This window comes from Zalophus californianus, chromosome 10 (assembly GCF_009762305.2).
Source record: "Zalophus californianus isolate mZalCal1 chromosome 10, mZalCal1.pri.v2, whole genome shotgun sequence".
Taxonomy (NCBI): Eukaryota; Metazoa; Chordata; class Mammalia; order Carnivora; family Otariidae; genus Zalophus; species Zalophus californianus.
Genome location: NC_045604.1, coordinates 63,103,257 through 63,120,715, shown reverse-complemented (window position 1 = coordinate 63,120,715; position 17,459 = coordinate 63,103,257). Strand labels below are relative to the sequence as shown.

The 17,459-nt window shown below is 40.1% G+C and overlaps 1 protein-coding gene across 6 annotated transcripts in view; it reads left to right on the top strand.

Moving 5' to 3' along the window:
- AKT3 (AKT serine/threonine kinase 3) overlaps window positions 1-17,459 on the top strand; it is a 316,918-nt gene that overhangs the window by 129,898 nt on the left and 169,561 nt on the right. For all 6 annotated transcript variants that reach the window (XM_027610409.2, XM_027610408.2, XM_027610413.2 and 3 more), the window contains exon 3: window positions 3,673-3,798. In XM_027610409.2, coding sequence (XP_027466210.1) covers window positions 3,673-3,798 — 126 coding nt within the window. The remainder of the gene's footprint in view (window positions 1-3,672; window positions 3,799-17,459) is intronic.

Below are 17,459 nucleotides of genomic sequence, written 5' to 3'. Positions count from 1 at the left end.
TTTATTCCCTACCTTGTGAATTTGTGTCCTCGGTAAGGCCCAGTTCTTTGGCAGAAAAAGAATCCCTTCTTCGTTCTACTTTTGGAACTAGAAAATAAATATTTAATTAGGCCAACACATCATGCTATTATATGAACTTGAGAACATTCCTGGGAACCTATAAAAAAGGATCTGCTTTCAGGAAGTTTTTAGAAGCCTTCTCTGAATTTTAGGGGGTGCCTGAAACGTGGTGTAGTACCAGAATAGAAAGTCCAAGAGTTCGAGTCCTTGTGTTTCTTATTTTTTTGGTCCGCTACTGTGTCTCTAGGACCCAGAGCAAATAAATAAGTAAATGTACTCCGTTCTGAACATCTTCTTAGGAAGTCCATTCATATTATAAACAATGATCAAAAATCAAGAGTCTTAAAGTTGGAGATCCACTGTTAGCTTTCTGTGACAGCACAATTTTTGACTGATTTAACTGAATCAATTCAAAATTATTGATCAAAATTTGTGAGAAATAATACTTTTTATTTTATCAACAATGTAAATTTTGACTTTTCAATTTTATTCCTGACTGCGAATGACTCCTGCACTGTCTTGGTGTAATGTATTATATGTCAAGGACACATAATAGATTTTTATTTATATTTATTTATTTATTTTTTAAAGATTTTATTTATATATTTGACAGCAAGAGAGGGAACACAAGCAGGGTGAGTGGGGGAGGGAGAAGCAGGCTTCCTGCCGAGCAGGGAGCCCGATGCGGGCCTTGATCCCAGGACCCTGGGATCATGACCTGAGCTGAAGGCAGACGCTTAAACGACTGAGCCACCCAGGCGCGCCAATAGATTTTTTTTTAAAAGAACTTTCTGGCAGCCAGAATTCTTGCTGCAGACCACATAAAATATTCTAAATTTCCTAAGATTTGTTTAACAAAAAAGATAGAAGATTCATGTGATGGTGTCTTGTGTCTTTCAACTGAGCATGACAGCATTAGTGACTGGCAGGAAATTATTCTTAGAAATGAAAATTTGATGTTTATTTCTTTTAATTTCATATTTCTTGAATATGTGTTTTCAGTACTTTCATACAGTAAGAAATAGTGCTATCCCATTTTGCTTCTTTTAAATTTTTTAGATGAATTTGTTTTGTATACTTACTAAACTATTGCTTATTTTTTAGCTTGATAGACTTAGAGCATCTGATACCAATATGAATCTGTTATTGTTTTGCAGGAGCATTTGAAATCCAAATATGATATTACTAATTAGATATTTAATATCTAATGATTTTAAATTTTATGTTGGAGTCCATAAGTAAAAATGGAAAAATTAAGTACAATCAAAAAAGGAACTTACTTCATCTTTGTAATGGGAAGTGTGAATTTAACATTCTGGTTTTGTAAATTTGGCATGTGTTTATTAACCTTAGGGCCATATATTTTCACTAAAGCGAAGTGAGGAGAGGAGTCAGGTTTTCTTTTTCTTTCCCTTTAAGTGCTTTTTATGTGCTGGAGTGATATTTGTATGCATCTCCTTCATGTCTTAGTTCATTTGATAGATTATTATTCAGCATCTACCAAGTGGTAAGCACTAGGGTGGGCAGTAGAAGTATCACTTCAGGGAAAAAGAACTGACAGTAATTAGGACCAATGGGGAAAATCAAGTTTCGAAGCAAAAATTAGAACATCTCTGCCGTTGTGAGCTTGATGGCTTCCCAGTGCTTGCTTCTCTGATGATACTTGCCTAACCAAATGTGTCAACGCTTGGAAGATCAGTATAACTCAGTGAAGCAGTGTTTTCTAAAGGATCCATGTCTGATGTTGCAAAATCATGCACAGTGTGTAAAAGATTCATTCAATGTGTAATAGAGGCCAATGGATTTTCACGTAACAGTAGTTTTCTTGACATGGTTTCAGACTCCACACTGCAGTTAACCTTTCAGAAAGAGAGCCGTAACTACCCCAGTGCTCCTGCCCTTTCTGGCTGCGTACCTGTTGAGCCAGATCTCTTTCCTGTATTTTAAACCAAAACAACATACCACAGTAGCTTGAATACAGAAGCAGGTACGAGAACCTGGCTATCTTCTGTGAAGCCAAACATCAAAAGAGATTTTTTTTTTTTTAATGGAAAGAAGTTCTCTTTTGCTGATTTTATTTTGTTTTAGAAAATACAATGATTTTCATAAAAATATGTTAGTTATATTACACATAATGAGTTTATTGTTATTTTTAAAGGAAGTAATAAAGGCATTTAAATTTTCTTTTCAGTTCCTAATATAGTAAACATAGACATAATCTACCTAAATAGATTGTTGGAGTTGTCAGTGAAGGTTAAGGGTGTAAAGAGGGGTGAGGTAAAGAGCTTGAGAATTGCTGATCCAGAGGCATACCCCATATCTGAAATGTACGTTGGGGTGAGACTATGGAGTTGCTTACGTTTTATGCTAAGAGGGTTGTACTAAACAGAAAGAGTCAGAATATTTTTGAGCAGAAAACGATGTAGATCAAAGTGGTACACACAGACAGAGGATTAATCTGGAGGGATAGATGCATGAGGATGGAAGGGGGGACAGCACGGCAGGGGGCCGGCACAGCACAACAGCAGAAAGGCAAGGCGTGAGGGGCCCCCTTTGGGTTGGGCTAAATGAGAGACTTGTGAAGGCAGCACTGGCCTAGCCGAAGGAGAGGGAACCAGCCCCATGTTAGCCTGAGTTGGGCAACTGGGGTCCAGGGAAGAAGCTGACTTGTAGGGAACTTGGAACTGGGTTCAGTTTCTTGCAGGACTCTGATTCAGCATTTGAGATCGAAGAACTAGAAATATCCAGTAGAGAACTGACAGTTTTGAGACCAGATAGCCTTCCATCTCTTATGGTGTTATGGAGCACCTCTGTTTCTTAAAATTCAGTAAAGTCGCTTCTTAGGTAAGCAGCTTGTGATCTGGTTGCTAAAAATGTGTATTTTGATAGCTAGGTGATAGTTTGTATCAAAATTTGATACATATGCATTTATTGACTACTATGTGCTTGGCCTAGTACCATGTGTTCTTACAGTTATTACTGTTTGTGTGAGTGTGTGTGTGGTTTTTAAGCTCTGTTAACCCATGTTCTTTCATTTCCTTGACTTATTTACAGCATTTTACAGAAGATAATTTCCCTATTCAGAACAATAAAATGTTGTTTAAACAAGTTATGATCGAGATTTAACAATGAAAAGACTTTTCCCCCTTTCTTCTTAAAAAATGACACAATTAGTCAGTAGTACATGGAAGATAAACATCTATTTCATGTTCCTCCTTATGATAAGTGTTTTTCATCGAAATTCCTTGATACTGTGTGTGGATGATTTACCAAGGCTTTTTAAAATGGTTGAAATATGCTCTAACAACCATCTGATAAAATGAAAAACTGAACAAAATGGGTACTCAGATGAATGATTCTCTGAAGAAATAATGGTGCAAATGAATTATCAAAGTGTGAAATCATTAAAAACAAAACATGTTTGAGTTTTTATTGAATCTTAATTGCAGGCTTATGTATTTTCTTTTGTAAGCTAAGTTAAAAGAAAATTGCCTAACTAAATTTTTAGAGGCCAGTGTTGTGGGACATATATTGTACCATAATTTATTTTTCACATAAAAGCTGCTGTTCATTTTTTTCCCCAGCATTAACATGCATGCTTTCCTCATGTAGGAGAATATATAAAAAACTGGAGGCCAAGATATTTCCTTTTGAAGACAGATGGCTCATTCATAGGATATAAAGAGAAACCTCAAGATGTGGATTTACCTTATCCCCTCAACAACTTTTCAGTGGCAAGTAAGTTCATTATAATTGTTGATTCACCTTGTATTTATTTATTTGTATGACCTCATGTGTCAGCTATCTTACAGTATAGGAGAAGCCTATGAAAAAGTTTAGGCTTGTATTTAAGTGCAGGGAAGTTTTCAGCTTTGATACAATTTCAATTTCTTAGCATAGGGATTATCGATGATATATGGTCTTATATAATACAGTCTAGTTGAATATAGAACTTAACTGTGATAAATACGATTTCTCAAATATGTACCTCAAGTTTTTTCTTTATAAAATGTAAACAGGGACCTTTGAACTCGGTTGCCAAGTGAACTTGGTTGTTAAGGTTGTTGCAGGACCTGGTACATTTCTAATCAGTTTACTGTCATGATCTTAGCTCTTTTCGTTGATCATAGGAGGAGAAACAAGTGATTTATTTCAGAAACTGTTTTCTGGGGAGATTTCATGTTTGAAGTTAAATTTTTCTTCCTTACAAGTATCTAAGAAAAATGTTTGTAATGAAAATTTATTTAGGAATTATATATTTTCTTGACCATAGCCAAGAATAAACTGAAAGATGCTGCTGCTGGTGATTCTGGCAACAGTTATCCTTGCTGTGTTATGACCAGGCTCTTCAGGCTGGCTGTAGTACTCATTAATCAACGAAAGGGTTGTCTGGTGTTAAGTCAGAAATAAAGCATTTGAAAAAGTAATGTTAGGTTAAAATAAACTTGAATAAGAGCTAAAGTCTGTACCATTGAGATAAAATCTTTAGCCAGACACCATTCTTAATTTTGATTTTGGTTATATGTTGTTTTCTGTTAGCTACATCTGAAACAGATAGGAGGTAAAGATTGAAGCAAAAAAATTAAAATGAATAATATCAAATAGGAGCAGAAAAAAATGCAAGATAACAAAAGTCCTTGAATGTTAGAAAAGTCGTTTTAAAATTGGATAGAGCCCCAGCCTTTTTTATGGATACTATCTTTTAATTTTTTTAAAGAATAAGATAAAGCAGTAAACCAAAGGGTTTCTGAAATCAGTTGAGTGGCAAGAATACTAACTTAAAAAACAAACCAACCAACCCAGACACCTCTCTGTTTCTATAAATGGATTGTTAGGTAGGGATTTCATTTTTTAAGAAGTGAGAACACTGTTAATATGTATGTATTAGTTAAGGAAACCATTTTTCCCCCCACCAGAATGCTCATTAGATATTTATGGCTTTCTTTTAGTAGAAAATGATTTTTAAAACCCTGTTGTTAATTGAAATAGTATCTTGTATTTTGCGTTGATTTAAGAGCACATTTTCATTCTAGAGACTTTTGGATGAGCATTTGCTTTAAAGTGATAGAAATTGGCCTTTAAAACACTAGCAGCACACATTATCTCCTACATAAAGCCAGTACAGTTCTTAGTTTCTCTGTTTTACTAGCAAATGGTATTGGTTTGTCTGAAATAATTTACAGAAGTACAGAACTCCTGTGTCTGCTGATCAAAATGCAGCATTTTTTGACCTTATGAAATTTCACACCCCAGCAAGTTTTAAAGACATACTGTATGTCACAGTCTGCCCACATCTGCTCCAACACTTCCACTGGCAGAGGCTGGAATCAAGGCTACACTCTGGGGGACAGATCCTATTTAGTGACTGACAGTCAGCCTATCCGCGATATAAATATTAGTCGACATCTGTAATCTTCACTCGTATAATCAAGTAGTTGTAGGTAATTGACTCAAACAAACAAGTGAAGTTGTAGACCGCTCCTTCATTTTCAGAAGTGTGTTAACCTGGGTCTTAGACCAAATAAACTGTTTAAGACTGATGGTTCTTAAAACTTGACTTACCACGATCTTAAGCTGCTGTGCAGAGATGAGGCGTGGTGAAATGGACGCTGGTTGAAGAAGTCGTTCCAAGTTCAGCTTTGCCACAAGGCAGAAGTATGACCATGGATGGGTCATTCTCTGAAGCTCTCAGCATTGTGGGAACACTCGGATGTAACGAACTTCAAGGCCCTTTTGTCTCCTACATGCTGTGGTTCTGTGAGGGGCAGTTTGAGCAGACCCTTGCAGAGTGAATAGGAGTTAAGTAAAGTAGGGGAGAAGGATATTCCAGGCTGAGGGGGACAAAGAATGTTTTTATGAGACATTAAGAAAAGGAAGAGTTGGAGCAAGGAAGGGTTACTTGGCCAACAGTTCCCCTCTGGCCCTGGCCCCCTTGAGTAAGCGAAAAAAGAGATGATTTTACCACATATTTCTAAGGTATGTTGGGAAACGTTACATATGTATATTCCACTGAGAGCTACATGAGTCCCCTGTTTTTCCTGGTAATTAAAAATGTGACTTCAAATTTAATGGGGGTTTTACTGGAATTTGACCAAAATAGGCTTTTTATCCATGTGAAAAGGGGAAGTAGGAGAACCGGTAGGGACTTGGAATCCCTCTTTCCAGTCTTCACTAACTTTCACCTTTCTTCCTTTCTGATCTAAAGTTCCCCCAAAGATGGTGTATGTTCCTTGTTTCTCTTAATCCACTGCCGTCTCGCTTTCTCTCTCAGTCACTTGATTGAAACCAATCTCCGGAAGTTCTCCAGGGACCACTTACCTGCTCAGACGAGCAGACATTTTTCAGTTGTTCTTTTCCTGGGTCGACACCTCAGGCTGCATTTCATACTGTTGGTCCCCGCTTCTCTCTTGGCATGACTGTTCTGGGATGTCTCTCTCTCCTGCTGTTCTTCCTTTGCCTGTTATGTGGATTGTGGTATCTCAGTGGGTTCTGGCCAAGGACGCCTCTCATTCTGTACTCTCTCCCTGGGGGAGGAGGGGTGTGTGTGTGTCACATTCACTTGGAAAGCTTCAGTTCCCACCCATGGGCAGCTTATTCCCATAAGACGTATCTTCAGGGCAGGCCTCTCTCCTGCGGTACTCAGCCGGCTCCTGGACATCTCTCCCCGGGTATTTCTGGGCCCCAACCTGTCCTAAGTGGAATTCAGGATAATCTTGTCGGTCCTCCCCCCTGTATTGGGTACAGTCAGTTCTGTCTTGAGCAGAAGCCTGGACCCATTCATTCCATGCCTTGCCCCCTCCTCTACATCGTCACCCCATTCCCAGTGCATTTGTTTCTACTGAGTTTGTTTTTACTGAGTGTCTACTGAGTTCTTATTTTCTGAACTTCTGTCCATTCTTGCCTGTAATCACCCTAGAGCAAGCACTCACCATCTCTACTAGAGATTCTTAACTAGACGCCCTGCCTCTAGGTTCTGCCCCGTCCACCCTTACTTCTCGTGACTGACACAGTGGCCCTTGTACAGTTAAGTTCTGACTGTGCCATTTGCCCTGGTTTCTCACTGCCTTCTGGAAGAAGCCCAACCTCCTCAGTGTGTCCTGTGGGGACCTCCTCAGTCTGACCTCTGCTTTCAACTCCTGCCTCCTGTGTCTTCTGCCGGCCGGTCACACTTCGGCAAACTCCACGGCTCTTCTGCTCTGAGACTTTGTTTATGCTGTTCTCTCTGACTGGACCGACCTTCTGTCCTCTATTTGTCTGGATGGTTTTTTTTGCATCCTTTAAGAATTCAGATTTAAATTCCCAGTCTCAGTCCTTGCTAAATCAGTCCTCCCTGCCCCTCACAAAGCTGTTCTCTTTTGTTGTTATCACATTGTTTTTGGGTTATTTGTTCATGTGTTATGTTTCATCTACCAATCTGCAAGTTATTTTAGGGTAAAGAGCCTAGTGTTCTTTACCTTATATCTCCTAGTGCCTTCATATTAGGGCTTAATAACCATTTTTGAATGAATGTCTGAAAACATCTAGTCCAGATTTTTCCTGTTTTTGATGAGAAAAAGGAGGCCTTTAGAAATTCAGTGATCTGTTTAAGGTTGCTATACTAGGTAGTGTTAGCCAAGAATCAAGGTTAGAATTCAAATTTCTCTCTTGTCATTTACATTTTATTTCCCTCCCCCGTATCCATTCGGTGCCGTTTTCCCTAGATTAAAGATCTGATTTGAGGTCAGAGTTCCAATACTTTAAATTGCTAGATAGCCTTTGGCATGCAGAATGTAAACTCTCCAGGCCCCCTGAAATGTAGATAAAAATCTTTGATCTTCATCCTTTGGGTGGATCAAATATGAACTGTATGTGAAGGTACCTTCTAAAGATAGTACTGTGGCCATGTAAGTAAAATAGTAATTGTTTTCAAGCAAAGTGCGTCTCTGATCAGAATTATGATTTGGTCAGTTGCTCATTATAGACTGAGATGATCTTTGCATGGCAAACATTACCTCATGACTGAAAAGTAACACAGGGTCCATATACACCAGCACTGATGCAAAGCTGCGCTCACACGTGCTTTAAGCGCAATAGCTGGTCTTCTCAAGAGTCACGGTCTCCAACATTCTGACAGTGACCAGCCCAACTCCAAAGTAAAACAGTTCCTCAGCGAAGAATTTGAACATCTGTCCATATGTCTTGGGGCTCATCCTACTTTTGATCTACTTCCTTTTACTCTCAGTGGGAGGAAGGGAGAGGTCCAGCCTGGGTCCCTAGCATCGCTTCCTAGATTCTTCCTTATTCCATGTTGCAAATTTTGGCCAACTCTGACGATATCTCTTTCCTCTCTGAAGCCTTTCTGCAGTCCTTTTTTCAAAAAATAGGTCAGTCTACATTTCTTAGGCCAATTTTAAAAATGAAGTGAAATGTTTATGCACTAACCTATTTTTCTTCTCTTTGTAAGAAAGTAAGGAAATTTGGGGGCTTAAACCTACCAAAAAACCATTTTTACCTCTGAATAAATATTAGACACAGACACTTTAAATATGTAGAAAAATGACTTGGTTTCTACTAATGTCTCCACTGTGGCTGCTCATGGGGATAGAGAAATTGCTTGTGGCTTGGTTCATAGTCTTACATCACATATAATACAACCTAGAATGACAACCCTATAAATCTAGACTAACTCTATACTATGTAAAGATAGAAGGATTACAAGAGATCAGAATAGCTTACTTTTAAAGGGTTTATCGACCACTGGAACCATACTAAACACTAAAAGGAGTATAAGATACAGTTTTCGAATGTAGGACTTTGTCATTGACTCTGGGAGACATACACAAAGAACACACGGCAATGGGAGGAGAGATGAGATCGGTTGCCAGAATGAATTTTATAGAAATAAATGGCTGTGTAAGTTGAGAGAATAGGTAAAAGTAAGCTAGGGTGACTAGGGGAGAATTTTAACAGGAGCTCTGAATGATGGGTGATATTTAAGTTTTTGGAAGAAGGGGGACATTCACAGTGAGGTTAACAACATAAGCAAGGGTATGAAGTCCAGAATTAATGAGTAGCTTATTTTGTGAATAGAAGAGGCCATATCCTAAGTAGATAGAGAATTTGTGTTGGAGAAAAAACAAGATTAGATACATTGTAATCAGCTCCTAGAAGGTCTTGAATACCAGTCTGGTGTTTTTAATGGACACCAGTTGGAAACCATTGGAGGCTTTTAAGCATTGGGTGTCCCAATTAGTATTTGATAAAAAAAGGAACCTACCTGGTCATAATAGAGGGGTGCATCCGCAGGCAGACCGTGCTTTTCCCTCCGTGAGTCTGTCGGTCAGCAAGGTATTGTCTTGTTTCCCTTACTGTGCGGTTTCGCTGCTATCATCCTAGTTCAGTTCTTCATCAGTTCCTGCCTGGACTATTTTGATAGTCTCCTAATTGATCTCTTGCCTTCACATATTCTCCTCTCTGAAGCATTTGGAAACAATCTTAGGATAGATTCATCTTCCCAAGAAAAGTTCTTTTGCAAGTATCCTCTCCTTACTCAGGAAAATCCCAAATTTCTCCCTTTTTCACAAAAGGAAGATGAATTGTTATTTTTTAATGTGTGTGTGTGTTTTAAGATTTTATTCAGAGAGAGAGAGAGCATGCGTGAGCAGAGGGAAAGGGGGAGAGAGAAGTCTGCTTAAAAGCAGACTTCTCACTGGGCACAGGGTCCGACTCGGGGCTCAATCCCATGACCCTGACATCATGACCTGAGCCTGAATCAAGAGTCGGAGTCTTAACTGACTGAGCCACCCAGGCGCCCCTATTTTTTGATGTATTATGTACCAACAATTAAGCACTTGCCCAAATCATAACTATGTTTATACTCTATATGTTTTCAGTATTCTTTTTTTCTTCTCTTATTCTGTAATGTTCCATATGTTTTCTTTTTGACATATATTGCTACGTTCTGTTTGGTTGAGTTACATATGAAGTTCTTAACCTCGGTTTTGTTTTCAGTGATTTTTAGACAATTTTATGTACTTGACTGTTCGAAGATTTGGTGCTTTTTTCCTCTCCTAAGTGTGATCAGATTTTTAGGCAAACAAAGTTATATCTGGTAATAGCAGCATCTCACTGTATGGGACGGATGCCTTACTTAAAAATTGATCATACAGTGAATTAGTATAACTGCAGTCAGATTTTCCTCCTATCTGTCATTTTTATGGGTGGTACTGTATTCATTTATTTGCAAATGTTAACCCATAAACCAAGTTTAGAATGGGGAATGGAGAAAACCTTTTTAAAAATCACTTTAAAGGGAGATCATTTTTAGACCATTACAAAGAGTAATAATGCCATAATTAGTCACATATTTTCTTCCTTTCATTCAGATCACACCGTAATACCACAAGACAAAAAATTTCCACAAAATTTCTCTTCTTGCCTCCTTATTTCTGTATTATACAGCAAGTGTGCAAAAAGAAAAAGTAGAATCCTGCTTTCATGGACCAGGCTGTGGAGTCCAGAGTTTTAAATCCAGCTCCTAGGTGTGAGAGCAACCCTCTACATCTCTGAAAGATTTCACCCATTCCATGTCCTTTATAAACATACATGTATGCATGTTCCATGTGAGGTTCCTATTAGCTAATATCACTGTTGTAGTACTTCCTTCATTAGCATATTGTCTGTGACCTGGTCAGATATCTGTTAGAGCCCATAGCTTCCCTAGCAGCTTCCCTGAGCTCTCTCTCACCCCCTTTCCTGACTGATATGAAGCTAATCTGTAGTTGGGTCTTTACCTTCGAAGCCTCATTTGTCGGAGTATAAATTGGTGGCAGGGGTGGGGGGGCGTGGGGCTTAGCGATAAATTCCTAGAGCTCAATGACTGTGTATACGCATTTAAAACATTTCCTACAGCATTTGTTACGAGATCTATATGCCAGAAGGTCATCCGACTTGGAGGCAAAAGACCTGACTTTGAGTCTTGATTCTGCTTCTTTACTAGTGTGTGACCCTGGGCAAATCACATAACTTCTCTGATCTTCATTTTTGTCATCTTTAAACATGGAGATTAATAATGCCTACTTCTCGGGATTATGGTGAGGATTAAATGAGATGCCGTAAAAAAAAATAAATTAAAAAAATAAGTGAGATGCTGTATGTAAACCCACTTTGTAAATTGTGAAATGCTATGCAAATAACACTATTCATGTAGGGTGGGAGATGCTCAGTGATTTTGCTCCGTGGAGTTAAAGGGCAGCCATTCTTCTCTCTCCAGCTAAATTACATTGGACTGGGAAGGCAGCTACTTGGTTGGGTCTTCTTCAAAGATCATTACAAGCTTGAGGTAGAAACTGTTTGCAGCACTTTCTTGCAGTTGAGGACAGTCACTATTGCTTGGCTAGGGGCAAAATCCCAATTTCACGTAATACCAAGGACTTTGATCTGTAAGGGCTAGCTCTTGTGACTAAACCACATGAGCTAGACCCCCAAGCCATGCCCGTGGCCACCTCTGGCCAAGGAAGGAAGGATCACTGAAGCTGTGGGGGCAGCTCTGTTGCTCTGGCCTCCGAGGCGCTGGGTGCAGACCAAATTCTTCAAACCTTCAAGCCTTGGGAAGTCGAAGCTTCCACAAGGGGTTGGTCCCTGTGACTATTGTTACCCCTTATTTTAGTCAGAAGTTGTTTTTGCTTTTTAGTAAAAGTAATAAAATCCTCCAATATCTTTCTGGCTGTCCTAAGAGGATCCCTTGGTTACCAGCCATTGGGGGAAATTTTTAAATTAATTTGGGTCCTCCGTTAGATGATGACTTTTTTGTAAGATGGAGAATGCAGTGGGGCTTGTTCTTAGGGGAAGGAGGCAAGGACTGATCAGCTTCAGTAGCTTACATTAAATGATGTGAGGAGAAAACAGGGGCCCTGACAGAGCCAGCCTTCCTCCCTCCCCCGCTTCGCCCTCCCCCCTCCCCTTTGCCCTCCTCCTCCTCCCCTTTCTCTTCCCCTCCCCCTCCCCTTTGCCCTGCCCCCTCCCCTTCACCCTCCCCCCTCCCCTTCACCCTCCTCCTCCTCCCCTTTCTCTTCCCCTCCCCCCTCCCCTTCGCCCTCCCCCCCTTCGCCCTCCTTCTCCTCCCCTTTCTCTTCCCCCCCCTTTGCCCTACCCCTCCCCTTCGCCCTCCCCCCTCCCCTTCGCCCTCCCCCTCCCCTTCGCCCTCCCCCCTCCCCTTCGCCCTCCTCCTCCTCCCCTTTCTCTTCCCCTCCCCCTCCCCTTCCCCCCTCCCCTTTGCCCTCCCCCCTCTCCTTTCTCTTCCCCTCCCTCCCTCCCACTCTCTCTCAACTTGTCGTAAGTTCAACAATTAACTACCATTTCTCCAAAGATACTTACATAAAAGAACACCCTACATGTAGTTATTTTCACTGGATTATTCTTAAACACTTTGCCTCGGACCCCTTCCTGAACTCTGTTTTCTAGACGCCCCAACTAACAGCCTCACACACTGAATTCTGTTTTTTGAAATTTCCTACCTTGTGTGCATATGATTTAAAGGAAAACAACTTGGAAACATGGGAGTTATCACAATGAATATTTAAACCTGTTTTTAGGAAACCTAAGTTCTAATGGGTATTTAGAAAGTTTTTATCAAGGGTCTGTTGTGTTCTCAACATTGTACCAGGCACTGAGGGAAAAAAGAACAAAATAAGGAAGGAAACCAAGCTTCCTTTGAACGCTGCTATGTGCCAGGCCCTTTCACACATGTTCTCCCATTTACTCCTCACAGTGCTCTGAGGTGAGTATCACGTTCTCTACTTTTGAGACTGAAGGAGGTTCTGTGACTTGGTTGAAGTTGCTTATCTGATAAATGGCAGGGCCAGGATTTTAGCCCCTGTCTCACAGAGTGCCAACCTCGAAGCCTGTGTTCATTTCATAACACTCAGGTCTGGATTCAGTCCTGAAGTAAGTTTTACAATTAACGTACTGAGAAGAGCTTGAGAGAGAGAGGATCATCGAGGAGACCTTCTTGGAAATTGAGATTGTTTAGAGAAATAGTAAGATTTCAAAAGATGAAGTACATTCCAGGTAACAGGAATAGCATTAATTTGAAATGTTATTTCTGAGAAACTTCGGCTGAATCTCTTATTGTTGATTTAAATGAGTATGAAATCCTCAGATATGAATGAAAGCTCCAGATGGTATGTTATTTTTTTATCCCTGTATAGAGTGAAAAATATCAGAGGAGGAAGAAGGATAAATGATGGGAATAAATACGGCACTTGAAACCTGTAGCAGAATGCTGTGATCGTGCCAGACAGTGTTTTCTCAGGGTCAGAGTCAGGCACTAGGCCCCCCATTAGCTTACCTGGCCTTGTGTGTGCCGCTCTTGAAGTAACATTGCTGTTCATCGTCTTTCCCACTAGAGTATCAGAGAATTTTACTGATGCAAAGAAATACTCCATTTTAAAATCCCATCCTGAAGGCAGTGTTTTTTCTTCAGCTAGAAAGGTTTTAAATGATAGCTTTTCGCTTGGGAAGGGTACATTATCTCTTCATCTGTTTATTAAAAAAACACAAAACCCTGACTTCTTTATAAAGGAGAGGTAAGGTATGGTGGCGTGGAGGGGGGGGGCTGATGGGCGCCGGGGGAGCCTCTCCGCCTGCAGCCTGCGTGTGAGAAGCAGCTGTGTGGGTTTATCCACACACTTGGGTGCTCTTTTACATGGAGTTAATTATTAACGGGTCCATCTAGCTCAGTCTTTCAGGTAAAAATTTACTGAGCGTGTGCCACCTCACAGCATGAGCCAGCCTGTGAGGCTAAGGACCCCTGCACTGTTTTATTACTAATCCCAGCGTTTTCCTCCATGACACCCTTCCATCTCTGAAGGGTAAAAATAATTCTTCGTGCACACCGTTTTGACTCCTGTTCTGACTTTACTCATTACGACCTGCTTACGTTTATAGACCATTTTTGGTTAAGTTGAATGTGGATACCTAACTGATGTATGTATTTAATATTTATTTTTAACTTTTTTTTAGTTTCTAGAAAGGAGCTATTCATGTGTAATTAGTTTTTTAAATTGTAGAGTAAAAACTGATTATATGCCCATCATATTTGGTGCTTTAGGTCATTTTATAATTAATACATAGGAAATTAAGAGGGAATTAAGGAAGCAAGGGAAGAGAATTGACATTTTTTAAGAGCCTGCTCTGTACAAGGTGCTTTTTTTATGTGATCACATTTTTTCGTGACAAGCACGACATGAAATAAAATCACCTAAAAAACAACAACAACAACAACAACAAAACCCCAAACAAACGAGATGATGAAACCAAGACCTAGAGAGATTAAGAAACTTTCCCAGAGCCTCAGAGCAAATACAGAGCAGAGCTATGATTTGGACCCTGGTCTGTCCGACACCTGGCCGGAGTGCATTGAATCATACGTGGGGCTCAGAGACGACAGCTCTCTTCAGGTAATGTCTAGTCAGCGCCCACCCCCCCCGAAACTCTGTGCTATGCCTAGTATTATACACACTCAGTTAATAGCAGGCTCTCAGTGTTCTCCAGAGGTGTATTTTAAGTCACAGCAATTCTTATTTATGCTGTAGCAAGGGGACAGGCATGCAGGTGATAGCTAGGTGGCTGATCATTTGATCGGAGTTTATTATGTAACATTGGTAGGTCCCACAACCACCCCCAGGACTCCACAGAGTTACGTCTTGCGTGGTGTGAGGTTAGTGCGATGAAGGATCTCTCAGTCTTTTCTTGTAACATTCAGTGATTTGCCTCTCAGCAACACACAGAGACTCCTTGAGACATTCAGTCTACTGAGAAGTCACAGTAATAGTAATTACCACTTGTTGAGCACCTGTGTGCTTTGCCCTTTACCTACGTGCTGTTAATCCTGCTAACAGGTTTTCAGGCTCCATAATGTGTCTTCTTGATGGCCAGGGAAATTCAGCCCTTGGGGTTTGCCACTGGTCATGCACCTATGAAGCGGGTAGAGCTGGAAACCCCATGGCTTTGAGGTTTCGAGGCCAGTGATTTTTTCCACCTCACTGCTCACCTAAGGCATCTCGGGCCACCTTGGGGTCGTGAGGTATGAGGGTTTCCAGCAGTTCGGAAGGTGTGGGCTTTCCATGCCTCTAGACAAGTTTTCTGTCTCAGTATCGGGGGATCAGATCTTGTGACTGTGTTTCAGAGCTTTTGGCTCCTTCTCCTTAAGGAAACTGAAGCTCCAGGAAGAGGATTCACTAGTGTGAACATTTCAGCCTTGCTCTCATCATGCCAGAGAGGTCATAGGAGAAACACTAATTTTTAGAGGCAGAATCATCTGGACATTTAGTATGACTCATATGATCATTGCCTTTACAACAAATTGGACTTGAAGGACATGTGTTTTTTGATCTCTCGGCAGTTACATGCTAAATCACTGCCTTTCTGTTTTTTTCTGCCCCATCTTTATGTTAATTTTTTAAACACATTTATTTATTTATTTGAACAGCGTTCACTGAGGCCCAGGGCCAGGGTGCAGGGAAGGACCTGGAAGCCTTGGAATTTAGGACCGCTATGGAGGCGTTCTTTTGGGTTGGAAATAATACACAATCGAGCAGATGCTAATGGAAAAATGAAATGCAGGGAGAGAGAAAAGAGGCTAGGGTGGCTGTGTGAGAGTTTCATGGAGGAGAGGACATTGCCCCTTTATTACAATAATGTTTCTGCCCTATAATAAGGTCTTTCATTGCTGGTTCAGCTTTTTTCATTCACTTGTTTTGTGCTCTGCTTCCTGTTACTAATTGTCAGCACAATAGTCTTCCAACTATGAAGTCTCAGTGTCCTTTTGGACCAATTTGTCATTGTCTTTCTCCCTCACCCCCCAACCCATGCTCTCAGAATCTATTACTATGGTTGCATTTTTAGACATTTTTTATGTTTTAAAATGGCAATGCTTTTGAAACATGCCAGAATAGTTTATGATAATTGAATCATCCAACCAGCAACAGTTATTGCTTCCAAAAGCTCACTGATGAAGTTTAAAGTTTCTGTCTCTATAGGATATTCTTATAAAGTAATTGAAAATTAACATGCAGTACTCTCTTTATAGCGTTATTTCATGCGCCTCGTGTCCTTTGGGCTTCACCATCGTCCTGCGGACATTGGGCATTTTGTTAAATGGTATTATTGACGGAATTCACAGATTCTTTGTAGTTTCTGTGCCTGTAGGAACTTACATTTTTATTGTTTTTCCAGCAATGGCTCTTGCTTCTTATAGATTATTTTAAGAAATCTGCAGGGTTGGCTTAATATTGACAAGCCCGGACAAATTCCGATATCAGACTCTAGGCACGTGTTACATGTTAATTCCTATTCGGTTTTGGCCAATAAATATTCCAAATGTGCTCTCAGCCTGGTACCAATAATTTAATACTGACAGAGAGACATCTTTCAGATGTAATTTCTATAAAGAAGTTCTGAAACAATGTTGCTCCTTGACAGTTGATCTATCACCTAGAACTTCCCCTGTCATAGATGGTGTGGTCAGAGTTGATTGGTGCTTTTCCATGTAATTTTCTCACAATCGATGGCAGGTATTTTGAGGGCACAAACACTAACCAAGAAGTTTGGTCAGTTTTCTTTGAGGGTAAATGATTTCGGTACTCTCTGTATGTCACCTGTTTCTGTCAATTCAGTTGCAGAAAACAAGTGTAGTGTCCAAAGCTTGTTATAAAGAAATAAAACCTCACTTCCTGTTTTGTAAGTAGCTAACCGTCCTAAAACTGTGTGACATACTCCAAAGAGCCAAGGATTTAGGGCTAGACAATGTAGATTAGAGACTCCGTTTTACAGTCTTCATGACTTGATGGTTTTGAACAAGCGACTTAAAAACCAGACAGACTCCATTTTCTTATTTGTGGAATGGAAATGACAAAAATACTCTGAAACGTTATTGGGAATATTAAGTGAGAAAATAATGCATGTAAAATCTTAATGTTGTGGTGAAGCAGCTGATAATAGGCCAAAATAATGACTTAGTACTTAATCCTTTAAAAATAATAAATTTTGGAGAAATGTGTAGTGGAAAGCAAAGTTTCCCTACTGACCTAAAGTGGGAGGAGACTGAAGATGAGATTTTTTTTTCTTAATTCTGCTGGAGATGAATGAACTGATTATTCCAAAGTATGCTCTTCATTTGCAGTGCGATGCACCCACCACTTATGCCCGAGTTTGAAATGAAGTGTTTTTGTGCTACAGAGGCCAAGATTTTTATGGTAGTGATTGAAACTTTTTAAAGTCAGGATAACTTATTTGGAGTCAGAATTCCCGAATGCAAATGGAGGGATATCGGTCTTCTCCTTAAAGTTACAAGAAGTTAGAGGGTTTTCCAGATAGGTCAGATGTAATAATGACTCTTTGGTTATCTCTGTATGTGTTTT